General features: G+C 46.5%; 1 protein-coding gene across 4 annotated transcripts in view; it reads left to right on the top strand.

The window, feature by feature from the left end:
- The first annotated feature begins 111 nt into the window (after positions 1-111).
- L3MBTL1 (L3MBTL1, histone methyl-lysine binding protein) overlaps positions 112-23,047 on the top strand; it is a 42,237-nt gene continuing 19,301 nt past the window's right edge. Inside the window, exons 1-13 of one of the 4 annotated variants that reach the window (XM_025205402.1) lie at positions 112-228; positions 9,571-9,633; positions 11,068-11,165; positions 12,108-12,270; positions 13,703-13,926; positions 14,797-14,941; positions 15,876-16,014; positions 16,726-16,849; positions 17,660-17,747; positions 19,741-19,832; positions 20,551-20,655; positions 21,797-21,932; positions 22,707-22,807. In XM_025205402.1, coding sequence (XP_025061187.1) covers positions 12,129-12,270; positions 13,703-13,926; positions 14,797-14,941; positions 15,876-16,014; positions 16,726-16,849; positions 17,660-17,747; positions 19,741-19,832; positions 20,551-20,655; positions 21,797-21,932; positions 22,707-22,807 — 1,296 coding nt within the window. In that variant the 5' untranslated portion in view covers positions 112-228; positions 9,571-9,633; positions 11,068-11,165; positions 12,108-12,128. The remainder of the gene's footprint in view (positions 229-9,570; positions 9,634-11,067; positions 11,166-12,107; positions 12,271-13,702; positions 13,927-14,796; positions 14,942-15,875; positions 16,015-16,725; positions 16,850-17,659; positions 17,748-19,740; positions 19,833-20,550; positions 20,656-21,796; positions 21,933-22,706; positions 22,808-23,047) is intronic. The other 3 variants (XM_025205401.1, XM_025205404.1, XM_025205403.1) reach the window with 3 other exon arrangements.

Raw genomic sequence — 23,047 nt, forward strand, 5'->3', positions numbered from 1 at the left:
AGCAGGGCCCCGGGCGCGGGGCCCCCGCCTGCGCCCCGCCCCGCCCCGCCCGTGTGGTGCCCCTCTGGCCCGGGACCGTGGAGGGGGCGGCACTTCTCAGCCCCGGGGCAAGGCAGGGCAGGGCCCGGCGCTTGGGAACGTCGAAGGGACGAGCGGGTCTGGGCCGGGCCGGGCCGGGCGGTGGGCGGGAGCCCGCAGAGTTCATCCCAGCTCCTTCAGAAGAGCCAGGTCTGTCCCTGCTACTACTGCATGCCTATGTATGTGTGTACATATACATGAGCATGTGTATGTACTACACACACACTATATATCACTCTAAACCGGATGATGGAGCAGAGAGCCTGCTTTGGACCATTTTAGGACTGACATTTGTGAGGAATGAAGTAAAAGCATTTTATCTCTGCACAAATCATTGTATCAGATGGGGGGGGAGGTATGTAAACTGTGTGCCTTAAGGCATGTATCAGCCTGCATCCTGTTCTGCACTGCAGGCTCCCGGGCTCAGACTGGGAATTCCCACCTGTCCCAGTTGTCCAAACTGGCAGTCTGGGGTGGGGAAATTTGCTTCTCCCTGTGTTGACTCCTGCTGGAAGCTGGAGGGAGGTTTGAGCTTTTGCAACAGTGAGTTTTGTGGACTTAGTCAGTACTGCTGCCTTCTTCCAGGTAGCAACTGCTTATGGGGGATGCTGGAGCAGGACAAACTATGGTCTTGCCTGTAGGTTGCCTTTGCTGTTTCTTCCAGTGACTCCTGGTGGGAGAGTCTGGGTTAGGAGCTTCCCCAGATCTAGTGCTCCTCTGTGATTTCCTAGAACGGTGGTCCCCAGCCCAGGTTCATGGGTAATGTTTGTCTGTGGGACCCGCTGATACTGCTTGTGCTGAGGCAGCAGGAAATTTAAACAGTTGAAACAGGTTGACAGGGAGAGCAGAGTACAATGTTGCCCGTGGTTGCTTATGCTCAGTAGTGTTGTCCATGGGTTTCAAGCATGTGCTGAGCCTGGTTCCCACCAGGCCTGCTGTGGAATTTTCCTTCTTGTTTGTGTTTCTCAAACATGGTGTGAAAACCCACTGCCCAGTACTTAGGACTGTTACACCCCTGCATGATATCTGGGTCACTGCAAATCTCCTAGTTTATAGGTAAAATGGCAGTCCCTTTAGGACACAGTCTGGATTTATTTCCTTGGTTATTTAATAGAAAAACTACGGGTGACTCAAAGGAACTATGGAATTTAAAAAAATGTTTCTGGACAATATTTTAAGCCTCCATTGATGCTTCTGCTTGGTGGGCTTATGTTATACTTGCAAAGGTCACCGTATAAGCTTGAAAAGAACAATTTTTCCAACTATTCAGTTGGTTTAATAAAAGATATCACATTTATCTAAATAACCTTGTCCACCATACACTCATCCTTTTTTTGGCCAAACGCCTGTAGAATGTGTAAATTGATGCTTCCATGTTATACTTCACAACACCTCCTGCAGGGGGGGGAGAGTAGCTGTGAACTGCCCCATGGCTTGCTTTCCCAGAGCAGCCCCTCAGGTGTGACCTGTTGTGAAAGGGAGGAAATTGCTGTAAGCCAGCGGTTCCCAACCCCGGGTCATGACCCAAATGAGGGTCGTGGGGCCAATGCCAGTGGTCCTGCATAGAAAAGATGAGCTATGCCACGTGCTGGGAGCTCCCTTGCCCTCAGGCTGCCAGTGCCTCCATGCTCCCAGCAGCGGGGCACAGAAAAAAAAGGTTGGGAACCACTGCCCTAAGCACCTGAGCCAGATGTTGGTGGAGTCTGGGCCATGGTAAGAATTACTCCAAGCAGGGAGCTCCTTGGCAGAGTGGAGCCTGGAAAGCAAGAAGCAGAGCTATTAATGTCCAGAGCAGAGGTGGACATAGGGCTTTCAATATCAGCTGGAAGCTTACACTAACAGATTGGCACACGTAAATGTAACCCTCACCAACAGGGCGGAGTGCTCTGGTCCCTGTTAACTTCCAAAGTGCAAAGAGACCTAGGACTCAGCTGCTGCCTTGCATTAGCTCTGCTGGGTCTTTTCTTTCAGACAACAAAAGTTCCTGCCTTTAAACTCACAGGTGCAAGGTTCAGCTGGGTTGCCAGCTCTCCCTCAGGGACATCACAGGACAGAAGTCTGACGGGGGAGAAAAGTGTTTCTTAACCTGACTTTCCTCTGAAGGTTTTTTTTTAATGTAGAAGTTTGTTTTGTTAGTTGGCATTTCTGATCCTGATGCTGAAGACAGCCATTTTTCTTCCTTTCTTCTCCCTCCCTCCTTGTTGTGCTGTGGGCACTCCTAATTACAGAAAAAAAAAAACCCGGTGCAGGACAAGCAGTCAGCCAGTGCAATAAAGAATGTCTCATGCCACTTAGAAATGAAAATAAATATCCTCCAGCAAATACAATGGTGATGAAAATAAATGCAAGTTTCAGCCCTCCCTGCCAGATAATTTTTTTTGGGGGGGGGGGACTTTGCTTTGATTACCAGTATTAACTGGTAAATCCCAGACTGATATGAAAAGGCAGTGAATTCTACACATGTGTTTAATGTGGAGCTAGATTTGATATGGTAGAGAGATCCTTGTGCAGCCTGCAGGATGATAGGCTGAGCATCCACATACACAGATGCATAGCCCAGTGGCTGAACTATCTGTTTGTGTGCAGAGCTGGAGGAACCATACCTGCAAGTGCTTGTGCATTTCTGAAAGCGGACCTTGTTGTTTAAACATCTGGCCTTGGCAGTGGAAGACAACAGCTCGGCAGTCATATGTGGCCAACTTGCAGCTTTACTGCATCTGTCACTTTTTGTTAAATCCCCAGTTCTGGAGGTAACTGATCATACAAGAATCTCAATGTTCATTTAAAACCATTTGAATTTGCAACTGTGGAGAAAAGTCTGAAAATATGACTCAAGTGCACCCTAAAGGCTCTGAAACAAACCTCACCTAATGTGTATGGTTGGTTACACTCTCATGACTTTTTGAGTCCAGGCTCATGACTTTTGAAAATGTGGGGGTGCCAGTGCTGTGTGATAACAGCCAGGCTAGTTAAACAGGATGTTCACATGTTCTGCTGAGTTTTCCTCATTAATGATTCTTTAGTTGGAGGTAACAGGAAACCAGTGACTAGCATCAAACTAGGGGATAAATAGTTGCCATTTTAGTGATGTTTGTAATTAGCACATTTTGATCAGATACTGGCTTGCTTCCAGGGAATGCAAGTCTTGACAAAAATGAGAGCAGGCCATGTGCATCAAAACCAGAAATGTCAACTTTGGAAAACCCTGTATCTGTGGCCCAGAGCACTGTAGTGCCCCAAACTGACTGGAAATCTCCCATCCACTTTTTTTTCTTTCCCTCCAGTGAAAAATGTTTTGGTGAAAGTTTTCCTGGATAGTTTTCCTGTTTGTGATGAACTTTCCTAGTAGAAGTTGGGCTAAAGCCAGTTCTTAGAAGGCTTCCTCTTTCCAGCAACCACATTTGTTTGGTCTCTTGAGCGGCCAAGATAAGAGCTAGTGTGTGTCTGAACAGAGTTTCTGAGGTAGAGTCCTACATTGTTCTGCTGATTGTTCATGCAGTCTTGGCTCTAGTTTTGTTTGTTTGTCAGAGCAGCAGTGTGAGGTTTCACGCAACAGTTGGGTGATAAATGCCCAGTACACAGCTTATCTTGCCTGGGCAAGATAATAAAGCCCAAGGGATTTCTGTCCCCACCCCTCATGCACATACAAGGATGCACGCGTCAGCACATTTTCTATGCCTCTTCTACTGCAACCGCCAGAAAAATAGTGTTGAATGGCTCTGTTCCACCTTGTTTAAATACCTGCAAGTTCCTTGGTGCATCTACTTTTGCAGTACACCACTGTCTGACTCTTAACATTGAGTCAAAAAGCTTTGAGGAAGAGGAAGGCCCACCCACTGTTTGCATTAACTGTTCTTTAGGGACTCAAGCAGGGTGGAACAGAACCACATTTTAAGTGCCTAAGTCCACTTAGAGTCTGGCCTATAATTTGTTCAGGGAGCTCAGTTATTCTTAGTAGAGAGTTATTCTTAGTGAAAACAAAGTGTGATGCTTATTAATAAAGAGCCAAAGTGGAACCTCTATAATAACCCAAGAGTTCAGGGCTAAATCCTGCTCCATTTAAATTGTGTTTTGCAACTGACTTTACAAGTAAGATTGGAGCCCCCAGATAATAACACAAGCAGCTCCTTTGAAGTGACTGGGACTGACTGATGCATGAGAGATGTTTCCTAATGGCTTCACACTACCAAGGAGAATCCCACAGGCCTCTAGCCATAGGTAGTGTTTGAGTAGTACTGGTAGTAGTGAGGACAACATTCAGTCACAAGTATAACAGGCAGAGTCCGACCTCAAAGTTGTCACTTCCCATTCTCAACAAGCCTTCTCCCGTTCCCACCTGTCCTCTTCTTTCTTCCTCAGAAATCCACCACCTGAACCTTCCTACAGAAGACTTTATTCATTTGCACTTATTACAATCTTTGTGGTTAAAAATCACCATCATCTTAAAAGCCATGTTTTATAAATGGTGCATTTGCCATAGTGCTAATGACTCTAGTCCTCAATTATTATGCAGTAAAGAATTCTGTAAATGTAAGTCATTTGTGACTGTTTGTTTACTTCTTGCTTTTATTTCATTTTAAACAACTGAGTACAAAAAGCCCCTTTCCCAGGCCATATTTGGTGTTTAAACACTGCGGGGGGGATGGGTAGTAGTTTGAAAACTGTTGTTCTTATTGGGATATTTCAATGATATTTGCCAAACATGCCTATTGTGCTTGGGCTATAGAAAACTTATTTATGTTAAATTTAAATTATTAGCTAAATGTAAGCCAGCAACAGCCCTTGAGTTAGGGAAGGGAGATGAAAACGTTTGAAACACAAAGGTTATTTTGCTTCAGGAAATATCTTCTGGCTGTTTATTTTTTTTTAAAGAACATTGCATGTGAAGTCCATGGGAATTATGTCACTGTCTTCAGTGAAGCCCAGCATGTTTTCCTCTGTTGTTCTTGGTGATACCCATGGCCTTAAATAGCTTCTATGACAATGACTCTCAACCACTGTGCCTTGAGATCTTTTTAAGGATGACACACTGTCCGTTAGCACTGTTAGGTGTGCAAACGTGGTTCACAAGATAACCTACAGGCTGCTGACAGGAATCCATAGTGTTAAGACCATTCTGCCCTGTTGTGGTCTTTCTGAGTTCTTTGCAACAGAAGAATTGCTGTATTATTTTTCTCTAGTCAAAAATCAAGTGAAAACTAAGAGTTGGCATTTTCTGAGGCTTGTCTTGATTCTAAAAAAAGGGTTGAGAACCTCTGTTCTAAAAACTTGTACTTCTTATTTGCACCTATTTGCTATGGAACGCAGGACTGAAGTGTGTCTGAACCAGCAAGCGACTTGAACACATCTCACTTTATGCACTTCACTAGCCCCCCTGATGTCAGGGACACTTTTCATATTTAAAGCAGCATTGGCAACCCCAAGTATTAAAAAATCACAACCTCCTCCCCCCACAACTACTGAATTCTTTCTATTTGCTTTTTGGGTTCTAAATCTCCAGGGGTTACACTTTCAAACTGTTCCAGAACAACAAGCCTTTTAATTTACTTGTATAAAACATAAGCTGAGACTCACATGGTCACCTGACTCCAGGAACTGGGTTTTTAAGGGGAAAAACACAGCAAATGATCAAGTCTTGTGATAAAATTAGAAGTGTTGGCAACATTTTATGAGAGCATTTTGCTGAAATTAGGGCCTTGGGTAGTGAATTCCCGGGTGACCTGCTGTTCTGAGTGCTAATCTCGGGTTTGATTAATAACAGTAAGTTGCTAGCTCTTTTTGAAGAGCATGTGAAAATGCTAACTGAAGGGAAGGCTGGAGAGTGTGCCCTTAGGATCACTCTCCAGCCCACCATAACCTTTGCAAATTCTTTGCCTTCACACTGCATAAATGGATCAGCATGCGTTCTTCAACCAAGCTCAGATCAGCCGCAAACCCCTTTCCACCTGCCCTGACTCCATTCATGGCAGAATGTACCACAGAAACACACTCCTCCGTTCATCGTTGCACCATGCATCTGAGAAGTCAGTCTGCTTCTGTGTTCAAGCTGGACAGCCCATAGTATCTGTGCCGGGAGCGGTCCGAGGCTTTCAGGGGCGCGCGACGGGCTGTGGCCAGCAGCCCTGGCACGTGGGTCGGGGAATTCCGCATGGCGGACTAGAATTAGGCACGGACGCGTAGCGGTTGATTAAAGATTATTTTACTTACACCGTAGATGGTCACGGTGCAGGTAGGGAAAAACTTTGCTTAAGTTACAGTTACAAAACTCGCTCGAACAAGACCCGTAGAAAACTCGAGCCTCTTAAACCCAGAAAGAGTTCTGGATACCACGATGAGAGTCCAAAAGGTGACTCTCCATGAAAGCGCGCAGGGAAGGGTACGTCGAGGGATCAGGCAGCGACAGGGAGAGGCTAGAGGTTGATCAGGCCCCTATATCCTTCTTAAGGCACACGCTGGGTTTGTTAGGCTCCACAGTGCGCTTAGAGCTCTTCACGAGATGTGAAGTCGTCCTCCTTCTCCAGATGGTTGTGGAGTCCTCCAACTTGGGTGGAAACCGCTCAAGCCTCTTATATGGCTAGCAAGCCAATCGCTAGCCGCCACGTGGGAATAATTTAGAAACAGCCAATAGTGGGACACAAATTTGCATGCGAATGGTGGGAACTCCTTTGCACTGGGGTTTTCTCTATGCAACTGAGAATTGCACCGTGCAAAGAAAGCTCCTCGTGGCGGGAAATAATTCTGCAGTGCTGAAGCACACACAAAGTCATACCCTTGGGTCATGACAGTATCAAGTTCCCCCATCTTTCCTTGGGAGACTCTGATTCACTCTTTGGAACTGGACCCAATTCTTGCATTTGCTTGACATATGGCACATTGTCCAAAGGGAATGGGACATTGTGAGTTATATGTGAAGAACAGGTTTATAGTTAATGCAGTGGTGAGATTAAAACTCCTAGTAAAGTGGTAGTCAGCAACACCAAGCATGCAGAAATTATTAGATTTTAAATAATATATTTGAGGCTACTCAAATTTGTTTTCTTTTCCTTTGTTTGTTTTAATGAAAGGGAGGCAGAAGGTAGAGCAGGGTGACAATTTGGACACTAACCAGCATAGGTAACATCTGACAAAGTAGGTTGTTGCCTATGAAAGTTGCATATCTCTCTGAAACAGTTGGTATCTAATGTGGCACCCTGCCCTACCTTCTATGTGCTTCAGACTCATATGGCTAACCACTGCTGTGCTAAATGAAAGCTGAGAGTCTTGCATTGTCACGTGACTAGAAGCTGAGGCCTTAAGACAGATGCCAAATATTGCATGGTCTGTAATCAGTTTGTAAGAATTGGCAACACTGATGCATGCTTACCTCAACCCTACAAACAAGTATAATGAAATTCTCTTGGATGTGAAATTCTTATGAACCACCTGTCTTCATAGATTTCATAGACATCAGGGCTGGAAGGGACCTTGGGAGATCATGGAGTCCAGCCCCCTGCCCCAGGGGCAGGAAGTGAGCTGGGGTCACAGGATCCCAGCAAGATAAGCATTCTGCGGGTTTTTCTTCCCAAGGTGGAGTACGTTGCATTTTTCAGAGCTGAAGGCTATCGGGTTTTCATCCGCCCATTTTCTGAGCCTGTCAGGGTTGGCCTGGATCACCATCCTGTCCTCAGGCATGGATGCTTTACCCCAAAGTTTGTTGTCATCAGCGAACTTGGCCAGTCCGCTTCTGACACCAATGTCCACATCGTTAATAAAGATGTTGAAAAGGATAGGCCCAAGGACAGAGCCTTGGGGGACCCCGCTGGTCACAGCACACCACAATGATCGACTTCTGTCAACTGCCACTCTCTGGGTCCAACCTCAAAGCCAATTCCCCAGCCAGCGGACTGTGATGTAGCTGAGGCCTCAGTTGGCCAGTTTTTCTATAAGATGATCATGGGATACCAGGTCAAAAGCTTTTTTAAAGTTGAGATATATGACGTCAATGTCTTTTCCCTTGTCCAGGTGATATGTCACCTGGTCATAGAAGGAGATGAGATTGGTCAGGCAAGACCTACCCGCAACAAACCTGGGCTGGCTATCCCTCAAGAAGTTGCCTTCAGCCAGTTTGTCAAGAATGGTCTCTTTGATGATTTTCTACAAGATCTTCCTGGGGATGGAGGTCAGGCTAATGGACCTGTAGTTCCCTGGATCTACTTTCCTCTCTTTCTTGAAGATTGGCACCACAATGGCCTTCTTCCAATCCTCGGGCACTTCGCCTGAGTGCCACGAGTTCTCGAAGATCCGTGCCAGTGGCTGAGCTATGATGCCTGACAGCTCCTTAAGTATTCTGGGGTGTAAGCTGTCTGGGCCAGCTGACTTGAAGGTGTCCAACCTTTCACATAGTTCCTTCACATGGTCAACATTGATGTGGGGTAATAGTTCTCCCTCACTGTGGCTGTCCCACATTGTATTGGGCAGGGCCGTCCCTTGGGGCTGGTGAAAAACCGATGCAAAATACCTGTTGAGCAGGTTGTCTTTTTCCTGGGCGTCAGTTGTCAGTTGACTCATATGGTTTAGCATGGGTCCAATATTACCCTTACTTTTCCTCCAGCTCCCCACATGTGTAAAAAAGGACTTTTTATTGTCCTTAATATGTGTGGTCAGTTGGAGTTCAGTCGCAGCCTTGGCTTTCCTGGTTTGCTTCCTACAGGTCTGGACCAGTGCAGAGTACTCCTCCTTTGGGGTGGATCCAACCTTCCATCCATTATAGGCCTTTCTTTTTAGATGCAGGAGGTCCACTAGTTCCCTGCAGAGCCAAGGGGGCTGCTGTGCTCTTTTGCTGCCTTTCCTCTGAGACATTGCTTGTGCTTTCAGGATCGCTCCCTTGAGGAGCAACCATTCTTCCTGAACACCTCTCCCCTTTGAGTTGTGGAGACAGCAGGTTGGGAGTGATGGGCATTGGCAGGGCCAGGGAGCTGTGGGCTGGGAGTGTGGAGCACCAATAGGGCCATGAGACTGTGGGTCAGGAGTGAGGGGCACTGGCAGGGCCAGGGTGCTGTGGGTCAGAAATGAGGGTCACTGGCATATCAGGGCTGCCCAGTGCCACAAAGCAGCAAGGGGGACAGCTGCAGTTGGTCCTACATCTTGGTGAGCAAAGGGGGCAGGAGGAGCTCTGATTTTCGATGATAAAACCAAAATCAAATGCCAATATATATAGGTGTTTAGAATTTATTTTATTATAATGATTGAGGCACTATTAGGCTTCCAGGTTGCTTTAAAATTGTAAATGTATCAAAAGAATATTGTGTTCAACCAATACCTATATATAGTGGTGTTTTATTTTAATCATGGAAAAATGCAGATTTTGGAGGGGGTTTAATTAGAGAATTTGGGATTTTTAAGCAGAGAAAATCATTACTCACCTCTGTGCAGAAACCCAGTGGAAGGTCCACCTTGGTCATCTGACTGTTCTTGGTTTTTCCCCATGTTATTGTTTAATTTTTGTATTTACAGTGCTGGTCTTCCTCATGAAAGTGAGGTGAAGTGCATCAGTCTTGCTGCTGGACTATGGCTCAGGTTAGACATTGAACTTCGGTTGCTTTATTTCATTTTATATTTAGGACTTTCTTCGCTCCAGAGTTGTCCTGCACTAGCACAAAATGCTGTTGTGTTTGGAGTTTCTGACATCCAAAGGCAGATACTTTATTTGAAAAAAAATCCACTGAAATTAATAATAATCATAAAAATATGAGATCCAGATTAGACTTTGCAAAACCCATATTGTTCACAAAACTCAAATATCAGACTGAGGGCAGATTTAGGTGTCAAAAGATGATGCCTAATGGAATTTACCATAGCACCTAAATTGATTAAGCACCTAACTCCCTTTGGCTTTCAGTGGGATTTAGGCTTCTACCTTAGTTAGATGCTTTTGTAACATCTAACCTTTGGTGTTGAAAAATGTAATTTATATATTCACTCTGGAGGGGCATTAGAGGCTGTATCTCCCACTGGTTGGGGACTCTGTCTCTCAGTCCAGATACCTAATAAGATCCTTGGTGGAGAAAAGAAAGAGAATATCCAACTACTACAGCAAATCCTCAACTTAAAGGGATAAGAAGAGTGCCCTGTGCAACCTTATATTTTATATTTTTGTTATTACCATCATAGACACACCTTTAAACCACAAGAAGCAAAATAAAATACTATTTCAGTTTCTGGCAGGGGCAATACTTTCCATACAGTTGTACTTGCCTTTTTCTCAGCTTCCTGTACTCAAATAACTGGACATGATTATTTTGTAAGAACTTCATATAAAAGCTCTTTATGACTATCATTATAACTATAAACCTAAATATATGTGTATATATGTAAAACTTAAAAGTGCCATCTACTGGTGCATATGGTTGTGGAGCACTGTTCACAAGGTTTTATATTAATGAAGTTGTTATTTTTGTTTGGAGTGGCTTCCAAAGTCCAGTTGTTCTAATGTTTTAAAGCTATCAAGAACCATATTGAACCTCTAATCTGATCTCCTGTAGAACACAGGCCAAAGAACTGCACCCAATAATTCCTCCGTTAAGCCCACAAATTCTCTTATACCCCATCTTTTAGCTATAAGGTGATGTAAGCAGTGGGGTCAGAAGCCAAGGCTCCAACTGTAAAGTTCAAAGACTATAGCCTTATCGGCTATTTTTCCTTGCTGTTAAGGGAAAAGAGATGTTATAAATTCTGTATAAAAAAAAAAGTCATTAAATGTGTAGAGGTATGTAGGAACTCTGTTATATAGAAACACGCTCATAAGCTGGTATGCTCAATATGCCCAGCATGGCAAGTGCTGTATCTCATTTGCCACCGCCACCAGTTGTGGAAGCAGGATACTCTCTCCTGTCTGCACTTCTTTGCGAGTCTTGTTCCCAAAGCGCTTGGTGTTTGCTAAACCTAACTTGATTTCCAGGTCATTGGACTGAGGGCAATGACTTGGCACTTCATAGTCCTTTCTTTTGATAGGCAGCTGACCGTTGTATTGATGAGAGGTTGCCTGGCACCCTTGTTTGATCCACACAGCTCTGCAGCATCTGACCTTTCTGATCTGCTACTTGCTACAGGTATTTGTTCCGTGACAGTGTTGCTGCTCTTTGTTAATCTATTTTGTATTTACATTGCACCTTTTAACCTGAGTGGAGGTCAACCTTTTTGGCAGATATACCACAAATTAGACCTCCATCCTCCCCAAGTACCACTCTGATCCCCTTTCTTTACCAATCTCCTGCTCTGCTTTCTGCTGCTTTGCCTACCAGCAGCTGTGCTATTGATCCCTCCCCAATCTCTCACATACCACACACAGGCTGCCCATGCCACTCGTGTCACTCATGTCAGAGGTTGGCCACCCCTTCTTTAAGCATAGTCCTTAGTTATCTGGTGTCCTAGAAAGAAAACTAGAGCTATTATTATCTCCATTTTGTACATGGAACCTGATTTGGATCCAACCTTTGGCTGCTATCGACCTTCCTGTCTACCCTCCCCACTGGAATTCTTAACAAAATAAGTTTGACCTCACTGGATGTGTAAGCGTCTTGATAGCTTGTCCCTAAATGTAGGCCCCTCACTCAGACAAGGAGAGTGCTTTGTGCAGCCAGATTTAAATCAAGGGATCTGAACAGAGCTCTGTTGTGCTAAAAATTGAGAAGAAAATTAATTAAAATTTCAAGCTGTTAAATATTTCCCTTCATAAGAACTTAAAGTAAAATGCCAGGAAAATGGATGTTTTGTGATCTCAGTGGGGTCTTTAGCAAAGACAAAAGTAAGGTGTCTGCCATATACTGATTGTTTTTTCTCCCTGCTTAGTACTACCATAAAATTCTCTGCAGCAATTCCTGGTGGGAGAGATTGGGACAGCTATTGTTGTGAGTGACTTAATAGTCTTTGTAGTCTTTCCTGCTGGAAGAGACTGCGAGGTGTTCCGTCTCATACCATCTATCTTTGATCCTCTCTTGAGTTCACAGCATCCAAGCCCTAACCAGACCCCATCCCTACTGGCTTTTTTCTAGATCTCTACTACATGTCCGCACATGGTTATGGATGGCAGAGCAGAAATGGAGGTCATGAGAAGCACAAAAGGGAACACTGCCAGGGAGGTCAGCATCCATCTGGTTGCCAATGAGAACACTGTGCAGAACACACACCTGCCAACAACTGCCTTCATCATACCAGGTATGTGGTTTAGACACCAGGGCCCAGGGTTAGCTCTCTCCGAAGTACTTCCCGGGACTGTATCTCTATGGTCCCCAAGTACCTCAACATTGTTAATAGACTAGATCCAATAAAGGGCATAGATGGAATTGAGGTGCTACAGTCTACAACTACAAGCCCCAAATCCCTTGTTTGGCAGCTGCTTCCCCCAGTGCATGCCTTCCTTTTCTCTTCACTGGAGGTGGCTGTGATACTTCTGTCAGTTTTACAGTTGTGAGAGTTACCCCTCTCAGAAGGCATTTGCTGGCCACCTACTGCTAGAATGGGCCACTTTGCATCACCTGGGCCATGCAAAGTAGCTGTAGCAGACAGGAATCTGCCCCCTCTGGGCTTTGTCTTCTGCCAGCCCCAGACAGAGCACATTGTAGAGCCCTAGCCACAGAGTGCTCTAGGCCTGGATGGCTGTGACCAAGCCTTTTGTCTATAAGGGGTGGATGCTATTTTCTCTCCAACCATTGCCAACCAGTGCCTGACCAGGTACAGGGCTGCACCACAGATGCCAATAGTTCAGGAAGTCACATCAGACTGGAAAGACACCTGCCCAGTAGTGTTGTCCAGTCTGGGACCAGCATGTGGGATGCTGAGCAAGGTCATAAGGCTGGAGGGGACCGAGGAAAGAATTATGTCTGTGGTGCTGTTTCTGATGGACATAGCTGACATTTAAAATGTCACACACCTGATTTGGGCCACTTCATAGATTTCATAGACATTAGGGCTGGAAGGGACCTCGTGAGATCATCAGGTCCAGCCTCTTACCCAAGGGGCAGGAAGTCAGTTGGGATCAGATCACCCCAGCAAGATAAGCATCCAAGTGTTTCTTAAAGGTATCCAGAGTTTACTTTCACAACTCTGACCTGAAAATGAGCCTGGCTGGAGTTCATGCCCATGTTACAATGCCAGAGTGGTGCAAGAGGGGCCTTGGTTTCAAGGACAACCAGGCCGTATGATCCTGTTCGCTGTGACAAACCAGGATTGAGTGATCAATGCGGCAACCATCCCACCTTCTCCCCTGCAGATCAAATGCTCCTCTTCCCTCTGCAGGCTCCGTGCTGTCTCCCTCCAGAATTCAGCAGAAGTTGTAGGCAGCTACCTCTGTACCTCTTGCTGACATGTGCCAAGCTTAGGATCAGGGCTTCACATGCCTCAGCCTACTTGGAGCAAGCACCTACCACTTTGAGGGAGGTCAGACCCAACTGCTAGATGCCTCTCAGGGGAAAACTGAAAGCAAACCCAAGGCTATTCAAGGAATGATGAGCATGAGACTGGATGGGGTGCCTGGGCTAGGAGGTTGCATGGCCCCCTTGCGCTAAGGTGTGGCAGCTGCACTGGCTTTTGCCCTGGCTCATGTACATGAAGTGTTGCCTTTTTTTGTTCCTTTCAATTCTGTCTCAAGCAAATGCAACCGCCATCAATCTCCCTACCAGCACCTTAGAAATCCAGCGATTTCCTCGGGAGTCTCAGAGGAGCACAGCAGCTGAGAGACCTGAGAGAGGGGCAGGGAACGAGGCCATGACAGCAACTGTCATCCCCCAGATCAGCGGAGTGCAGACCTGCAACACGGTTCGGGTCCTTGAGTGGAAGGATGGGGTGGCTACTCTGCCTGGGAGCAACTTGCGAGTAAGTGGAGCTTCTTGAACACAAGCCCCTGAATTCCAGCCCAGTGCTTCAAAGGCGAATTAGGAACTGATGGGAAATCCAGTATTTATTAGTAGGGCATTAAGGGCTTCTCCCTGTTCGTGGGGTCCTCCCTGGGCTCCTCTGCCCTGGTTCTCAGTGGCAGAGAGAGCGCACAGCATTTTAACCCCCTGACCAGCTGCTGGAAAGAGGATGTGGATGGTGTGATGTCTAGACACTCAGTAATAAATGGGCCTGTTCTTTACCCTACCTCAGCCTTGAGTCTGCACCTATCTCCTCTAGGCCATCCCACCCTGAGGGCCACACTCTGCCCTTCTAGCCAGTCCAGTCCTCCAGATGTTATCCTATCCTTCCACATAGTCCCATCCTCCAGCCAGCTTCCCATTCTCTTCATGTTGCCCTCTGCCTATCTGCAGCTGCTGCTGGGCTTGCCAGAGAGCCCATAGTAGGAATGGGAGTAGACTTCCACCTCATGTTCCCTCAACCTTGGCTTTTAGCCACAATGCCATTTCCCTCTATCCCTGGGTAGGTCCTGGCTTGTTCAACACTGGTTGAAGGTCAGACTATTGTGTGAGGATGGGGGTCAGCAGAGTTAGGCCTGACATAATTATTCTTCCTAACTTTATGCTGTTGTGATGGCTGCCATCTTGATTGATACACTGGGAGGTGAATGAGGTGACTTCAGAACTCAAAGCATAAGTATGAGGTAGCCTGGTATGGTATGGCCTGAAGCATCTGCTTCGTTGAGCCTGTAACAAATGTTAGTCTTCTTGAGGACTGGGCACAGGGTGTGTTATCTGATGTGCTGCCTACTGGGTCATATCTTTATTTTTCTTCTTTTTAATGGTGTAGTTTCGGATAAATGAGTACGGGACACTGAAAGTGGTGAGTGCTGATAAAATCTCTCCAGCTGAACCTGTAAAGGAAGCTCACATGGAGAAAGATCAGGTGTCGGAGGTAGCACCCAGCAGCAGGGACAATCACATTGTGGCTCAGGGTAAGCATGTTGGGATGGCACTGATTGTGCATTAGGAGCCCTGTTGTGCCTGACCTTCCACAGAACACTGCCAAGGTCCCCCACACTTCATCACCCATGGCCTTGTGAAGCAGGCATGTGGCTGACTGGCTATCTAGGGAGCCCCACATGCATTGCTTCTCTTAGATCTGGTAGTTTTAACCCTGTGGGAGCAATGTTTCAGTCCATGATGGTGTTAATGCACCTGTGCCTGATGTGAAGGGGCTCTAGGGAGTTGGCTTTTACTGGCACATCCCTGGAATCCTATAGGGAAGTTGAAGAGTGTGCAAGTCCCAAAGGGTTCAGGAGTCACCAGAGATGTGGGTTATGCTGGACAGATCTGCCTCCCAGGCTTGCTTCCTTGTGCCCAGAACAATTTCCACTCCACCCAGAAAAGAGTGTTTTGTCTTTCCTTAGTAGGAAATCCAGTAGCTCCTTTGTTGGTTCTCTGGATTTCTTCTGGTCTCTTTTGGTGCTTTCTGGAGGACCAGTAGCCGAGCAACCTGTAGCTCATTAGACCTGTTGCTGTAGCTGAGCCCAACTGCTGGCTGGAACCAGTGGGAAAACAGTAGGCAGTTTTCTGGTAGAATTTTCACAAGGGTTTCTCCCTCTCTCTCTCTCTGATCTTGCCAAGGAATAAGACAGCCTGTCTTGTCCTATCCCAGCTTTTAATTGGCAGTAAACTGGGACTAGGAACCTGTTGTTCCAAAACCCCTTCCAAAGTGCCTCCCTTGGTCCCCATAAGACAGAGCAGAAAGACAACTTCTGCCTCCCCAGATCACTTCTCAGGGCTCATGCCATGTGCCCACTTCTCCATGTGAAGTCACTTAGCAGGCAGAAACCCTGTCATTTGTATTCTCCCTCCAGCAGGTCTTGCTTTCTTGAGATTCACTTCTCTTTCACTCTATTAATACAGATGTACCAGAGCAGCCCAAGCTGCCCACAGCAGAGAGCATGTGCCACTGTGATACCTGTGGCCGGAGACACGTGTCAGAGGTGGCCCGGGAGGGCAGGGGGTTCTGCAGCGAACACTGTCATCGTCAGTTCAAAGAAAGGTAAAGGAGATGTCACTTTGGCAGAGGAGAACAACCTAGGCATAGATCTCTGTAGGATGGTAAAGCCCTTTCTGTTTTCTTTGGGTAACATATTCTCAGTGGAAATTTAGGAGTCGCATCAGAGTCACTGGGAGTTTTGCTGTTTACTTCAGTGGGCCAGGATTTCTCCCAAGAGACATGACACTGGGGAAGAACAACAAATTTGGCTTCTGGGGGTCTTCTCCCCTTGGTCCCCATAAGGACACGTGCTTGCTTATCTGATTCCCTAGCATACAGATGAGTGCAGGCCATAACATTCAGAAGTCTTAGCAAGCCTTCCATGTGGCTTAGTCCAGGCTCTGTCTGGACTATTTTAAAAAGAATATCCATTTGCATCTGGACCTAGATTTGGATTTTAAGCACCACAGAGTACTCAGATCTAGCATTTCAGTTCAGGCCTGGCTCTCAGTTTGATGTCATGACAGCACCCACTCTTGACACATTGCTCATAGTAATCATGAATAACAGTATGTTTGAACGTGTGTATGTATGTGCATGAGATGTAAATGCAGTGAGCTGGGGGCAGAGGGATTGCAAGGATAGTGTCTTTTCAGCTTGTTTTAATCCACGCAACCTACCTTGTAGCCATGTTGGCCAACGTCCCATCCCTCACCAGTCTGCACTGTCACTCCATTTTGCTGCAGTTGGTTCTACTCTTTTTTTCCTTTGCAGGTCTGTCATTGTAGAGAACTCTGCTGGCAGCACCAATGTCACTGAAATCCTCAAGCCAGTGAAAAAACGGAAAAGAAAGGATTACCAGAGCCCTTCAGAGGAGGAGTATGAGTCTGAGCAAATGGTAGGGAAGGGGAAAACCCAAAGGAGGCACAAGAACACACACAGGGGGAGACACACTGAGGCATCTGCCAGTGGAGAAGCTGGGGGCACAGCCATTCTGGGTGTGCACGTAAAATTCTTATTTATAATTTTCAGAGCTGCAGCAGTTATACATTCAAGTGCTAATCAGAACCTGACCTGTTAACCCCAAAGACCAGAAAGAAAGGAAAAAATAAATAAATACATGGATTGCCATGTTGTCCAGACATCAGAGGCTGGATTTTTGGCAGGCTTAGCCCACTGGGTTTGCTTTGGATGCTGAACCCCTTTGAAAATCCAAGCTCTAGTTGTGGATGCCAAGTATTCAACCCCCCAGCTCTCTGGGGGGAACATCTTGAGTTGGTGTCTGGCACACACTACAATAAAGAGCTGAATTTAAAAACAAAAAGCCACTGCCGTCTTGATGCATGCACTACGTTCTGGGTGTAAAGTGCTAGTTTGACTGAAAAAAAATAAATGGCCACATTGGCAAATGTGTCCCTGTTAAGGTAATCTTGAATCAGCTCCCAAATCCCTCTCTAACATTTTCAGACTTCTGTCCTCTTGGCCGTCTAGTTTTTAGATGTGGTCGTGCAAAAATTCATGAGCATCGTCCTAATCTAAGAGGCCTTAGGTCAGATCCTGGCCCTTTTGTATTGTTCCAGCTAGCTTGAGAAGAGAACATTTAAAAGGCAGAAGCTCATGGTGGAGGTCTGTGGTAGAACAATAGGTGACCTGGATGTGAATAAATCCAAATAAGTGACCAACTGCCATTCTATATATGTATGTCTAGGAGGAAAAGCAGGAAGAGAGAAAAAACCTGGGGGGAGACTCCACCATCAGCAATACCGAGATTGAAGAGTGGAGCGGGAACCAGCATGGTAAGGGCATGGCAGGGCAATGTCTGGTGGTTGCTTCTCATGCAGCAGCACCTACAGACTTAAAGTGCAAGGGGAGAAAAAAACAGGTGCAATGGAACTGGGCAGGGGAGACCTGTGGGTTTGTCTGTAGAACTGGGGCTTGAGATTGACATGTGGTTGGTTCAGGGAACTGGTCAAGCAATTCATGGTGCAGGCACTTAGGAGCTCCTGACAGCTTGTAGACTCCTTTGCTTGCTCGCTTGCTTTTGCTCTCTCTTTTTCCCTCTCTCTTTCTCTCTTTCTTTTTCTCTTTCTGTCTCTATCTCTCCTTCTTTTTCCCATTAATACAGGTGCACTTTGCACATGCTTGGCTTGCATGTGTTCACAATGTCCTGCTCAGGATCTGGGCTAAACTGCACAGTGATTTCTCTCTCACCTTGGGAGCTGATGATGTTGTTACTTGTGTGTGAATGTGCCATTTCCAAAGATCTCTGTTGCCTAGAGACACTATTGAGAATCATCTTAGTTTTGGTACAGCTTTGTAACACCTTGGGCCATTAAAAATAGTGCAAAGTCATGATGTCTTACAAGAAATTTCCCACTTGCAATTCAGGTGACAAAGTCTTTGGAGCCACTCGTGTAGCTTATACTGCTTTCAGGGCCCTGTGCTGAAATGTTGCCTGGCATTACATGGGGGTTCTCCCCATGAGTAGTCAGAGCAGATCAAACCAAAGAGACACACACTCTCATATGCTGCCTCTGGAGCCAACTACTGATTGGATTAGGGACTGGGTTCAAGCAGTCTTGAGAGGTGTAGTAAGCCATGTTAGTCTGAAGTCAGGGTACAATTGCACCTTATAGACTAACTAAATATGTATGTGTTTACAATATATAGCACATAATTTCCCCAAGTGCTTTGCAACATGAGCTCAGGATGGCTGGTCCAGCAGTTAGGGTGCTAGTCAGGTATTCAGAGGACTGGATCCTCTGCCACAATCTTCTGTGTGATCTTGAGTGTGTCACTTAATGGAATTAAAATAGGATGTAAGCACCTAAATCCCTTAGAATACTCTTTGCCCATAAATGGGGGCATGTTTGTCTCTTTCCTTTTGGTATTGTGAAAATAAATGCATTCAAGACTGTGGGGTGTCCAGATCCTGCTGTAATAGAGGACAGAAATATCTCAGATTTGAAGATTTTCCTCTGCAAATGGTCATCAGTGAGCCCCTGTGCTAATTAAATTGACCTTTTTCTGACTGGTTTGGGGATCCCTCTTATTTTGACGTGTGTTCCTGAACCAGGGGCAGCCCTGAGAGGTCCCTGTTGCATTATGATTGTTTTACTGTGGCTGTCTCAAAGAGTAGGCACCAAAAACTAAACCTTGGCATGGAGCTCCTGAAAGGTGAACCCTGCTGTTTTACTGAGCTGTTGGGTTGCACTGAATGGGGACTGGGTATCCCTATCCTTTTGTCAGCTGTGAACGTCTAGGCAACTGATGTCATCTGGGTGCAGCACATACCTGCTGTTTGGTTCTCTTTAGGATTTTTCTGTTCTGTATAATATGATATTTGTTGTAGGACTCTTGACACCTCGCTGTAGGGATGCAGGGAATGCTGGCCAGGATATGTTCTGAGGGAGTCCAGACCAGTGCTTGGACAAGTATCCAGACTGGCCTGATGTTGCACTTTTAAGACCATGCTGCAGTCAGTGGGGATGCAAGCATGGGACTGAGAATAGGAAATGGCTTTTTTGTCAATGTGGATCGCTCACAGAACAGGACAGTAGGCCCTGTGCCATCCCTCTCCCCCCTCACTGGTGCATACTGCATACAGGCAAGAATGGTCAGGAAGAGGGCCCAACGCTTGCACTGTCTGGAGTAAAGAGGATTGTGAGGGGAGAAGAGGGCTGCCTTTCCCCTGGGCTGAACCAACTCAAAGGTCAGCTTCGAAGCCAACTAACTAGCTCTCCAGCAGTGTCTCTGAGTGGCTTGTGTGTGCGTTTCTGCCGAGCTCAGGTGCCAGTGAGGAGAAGAAAGAAGGCTGGTCCTGGGCATCCTACCTGGAGGAGCAGAAAGCCATCGCTGCCCCTTTAAATCTCTTCCAGGATGTGAGTTGGGATTTTCCTTTCCTTGCCTTTCCTTTCCTTTTCCCTCCTCTTCTCCTTCCTTTCCTCTGTACTTTCCTCCTCTGTCTCTCTTGTGTTGCTAGCTGTGGGGCACCCAGCACCTGAAGATGGGCACTGTCCCATCCTCCACCCTGAGGTAACCAACCAGCTTTCCACTGCCTGTCTCCAGTTTGCTCTGGCCTGACCCCTAAGTCCCCCTGTGTTTTGTGCCCTCCACCCCCAAGGTCTGTTTGCTCAGCAAATGTCCTTGGAGGGTGACTGTGGAATGGTGACCCCAGTAGGACCCATCTCTTCTTCCTCTTAATTCACCTCCACCCCTGCTTCCAGAGCTTTCTAACATGCAAGGTCTCCCTTGCCTGGGCAAACTTGTTTGTTTCCCTCGTGATCTTCACTCTCGCCTCCATTTGTCTGGGAAGATGAGCTCAGAGGCCCAGTTTCATCCCTCCTGCCATTAGGCTGGGGGAAGGCCAAGCACTCCGGGCAGCATGCATTGCAAGGTCAGTGCTGTAAGATTTCTGAACTGTGGGCAATAAGAGAAAGACCCAGAAATAGAGACAGTAGCTTAAGGCAACAGTAACTGGTTAATTGCATGACTCAGTTCCTGAAATGTCATTGACTGAGAAGTTGCTGTAACCTGCTGTGTCGTGCTTGGTGTCTGGACCAGACCTATTCATCTGATGTTGTTTTTAATTCTCCCCAGTACCAAACAGCTTCCCAGAACAAGAATGGCTTTAAGGTGGGGATGAAGCTGGAGGGGATCGATCCACAGCACCCTTCTATGTACTTTATCCTTACAGTGGCTGAGGTAAGATAGCTTTGCCATTGAGTCATTCACACAAGCAACTTCAGGCTGGAAATGCTAGCCTGACCTTCCTAGCCCCTTCATTGAGCTTTCCCACTGCTGTGTGATGCAAGGCATTTTTGGGATGGCAAAGGAAATTGAGAAATTGACACCAGTCCTGGGTCAGACCTTTAGGTCACCAACTGGCAGTAGCAAAAAGTTGGCCCCATTAGATGTCTGAGCCACCATGTATGACATAAGCAATGTTTTAGTGTTGTAGGTGAGGTGAGCTGGTGGCTGCACTCTGGTTTCCAAAGGGCTGGTACCAATATCATCAAACTGCCACCTCCTCTGGCACTAACTAGCATCTAAGCTGGCACAGTCTGGTCAGGGGGCTAAGGACTGAATGAACTATAGAGACAAAAATGGCCTCTGATCCCTGAAGCTGATCCTTCTCAAGCAGGGCTGAGTCATACATGTGAGACACCACATAGGTCCTCTGTCTAGTGTACATGTGTTCTCATATAAGTGGAGGCTTTAGTTTCCAGGGCTTTTGGCCCAGCCCCTTCCATCTGCAGTATGTACATGTAGAACGCACAGGCCATACACAAACTATGGCATTTGTATGGCAGAAATTGCTCAGCCAGTGTTCAGAGTGAGATGTCCCACCACAAAGCAGCCATTCTTTTTCCCTTGTTTCTGTAGAGATTTCACCAGAGCAGCATTAAATCCAGGGAGAGGGGTGGGAGGGACACTTTATAAAAGGAGGGGTGAGGAAGACATTCAGTAGGGTTTTTATGACTCATTTATCCTATCAGGATCCTTGGGTTGACTGTTTCGCTCTGTGTACCAGCTGTAAAGTAGAAAAATCTCCATGGATGTTGCTGAGGGTAGATTGATAGTGGTTTGAGCCTTTCCTCATTCTATATTGAACACCTCTGCCAGACTGAAGTGTGTTTACCTGAGTCCTGACACCCAATGAGTTGCTATGATTTGTCAGTTTTATTCATGAGATACCCAGTATGTAAGTGGTGGCAGGAGGGTCCTTGCAGTACTCATGCCTGAGATGTTGGACGGGCTTTTTTGCTACATGGTGCTGGCTAGGAGATTAGGACACCAGCGAGGTGATACAGCTGGACACTTCTCCTTCCCTCCCTGGCGGCAGGTGTGTGGCTACCGGATGCGCCTGCACTTTGATGGCTACTCTGAATGCCATGATTTCTGGCTAAACGCCGACTCCCCCAACATTCATCCTGCTGGCTGGTTTGAGGAGACGGGACACAAACTCCAGCCCCCAAAAGGTAAGAGGCTGGTGACCACCAGTCTATGGATGATGCTCTGGATAGGTTGGCTGTTCAGGCCCTAGAAGTCAGGTTGCATGAAGCCTGTGGCATTCATTGGAGTCATGGAGGCAAGGAAGTATTCATCAGAACTCAAGCAGGTACCTGCAGGGTAGAGCAGCACATGTATTAATGCCTGAGCCAATGATCTTTGGAGATATGGATTTAAATCCCACTGAAATGCTGAGTCTATTGCTTGTGGGTTCCAGTTTTCCACCAGAAGTACAATGGCCAGCATTGCAACCCAGATACAAGGGACCCAACCCTGGAGAAGAACTGAGTATTCTGATGTCACTGGGAGTTAAGTTTGCTCATCACATCCAGAACTGAACCGTTACCCCCTGCAGTGCCATTCTTCCCATTTGGAGCAGTAGAGGGGTGTTGGAAGGGCTGTGCTGCATTGTTCATCTGGTCTGTCATGATAGTCGCAGGGTGCAGATGAGCAGGTGCCGGGGCAGGAGGCAATGGCAGTGTTTGGCCACCTCACTCTGGTGTCCTCAGAGTGCCCTGGAACGTCTGGCAGTGCAGCTTTAAGCATCCACACAGTCACTCACTGTTACCTCTCTCTTTCTTGAGGGTTGAAGTCAGGGCTGAGTTGAACCTTATACACTAATTCAGAAGCAAGCTGTTGCTTCTGAAAGCTTGTGCATCTCTGAATTAGTCTATAAGATGCAAATCTATCCTGCCTTCTGCCTGACTGAAGATTGACACAGCTAATCACTAATTTTTCCTGAGGGTGTTCAGGTTACAAAGAGGAGGAATTCAGCTGGACCAGCTATCTCAAGATAACAAAAGCTCAGGCAGCTCCTAAACACCTCTTTGTGACGCGAAACAGTGTGAGTAGCAGCTCTTTCTTTCTCCTTCCAGACTAACTTTTGTAGGTTCACATGTGATTTTCCCCTTTCTCAGGAGAGTCTGTATAGCTTTAGCTCCTTTCTTCAAACGTCTCCCCCCAATTGTGATCCCAATAAAACTTCTGCTCCTGAAATGACCAGTAGTAGGCGCTGCTGACATCTGAAGAATGTGATGCATATGGTGACAGTATGAATGAGTCACTACTGCAGTGATTCTCAGCC

The sequence above is a fragment of the Alligator sinensis genome, unplaced genomic scaffold, assembly GCF_000455745.1.
Source record: "Alligator sinensis unplaced genomic scaffold, ASM45574v1 scaffold511_1, whole genome shotgun sequence".
Classification (NCBI taxonomy): domain Eukaryota; kingdom Metazoa; phylum Chordata; order Crocodylia; family Alligatoridae; genus Alligator; species Alligator sinensis.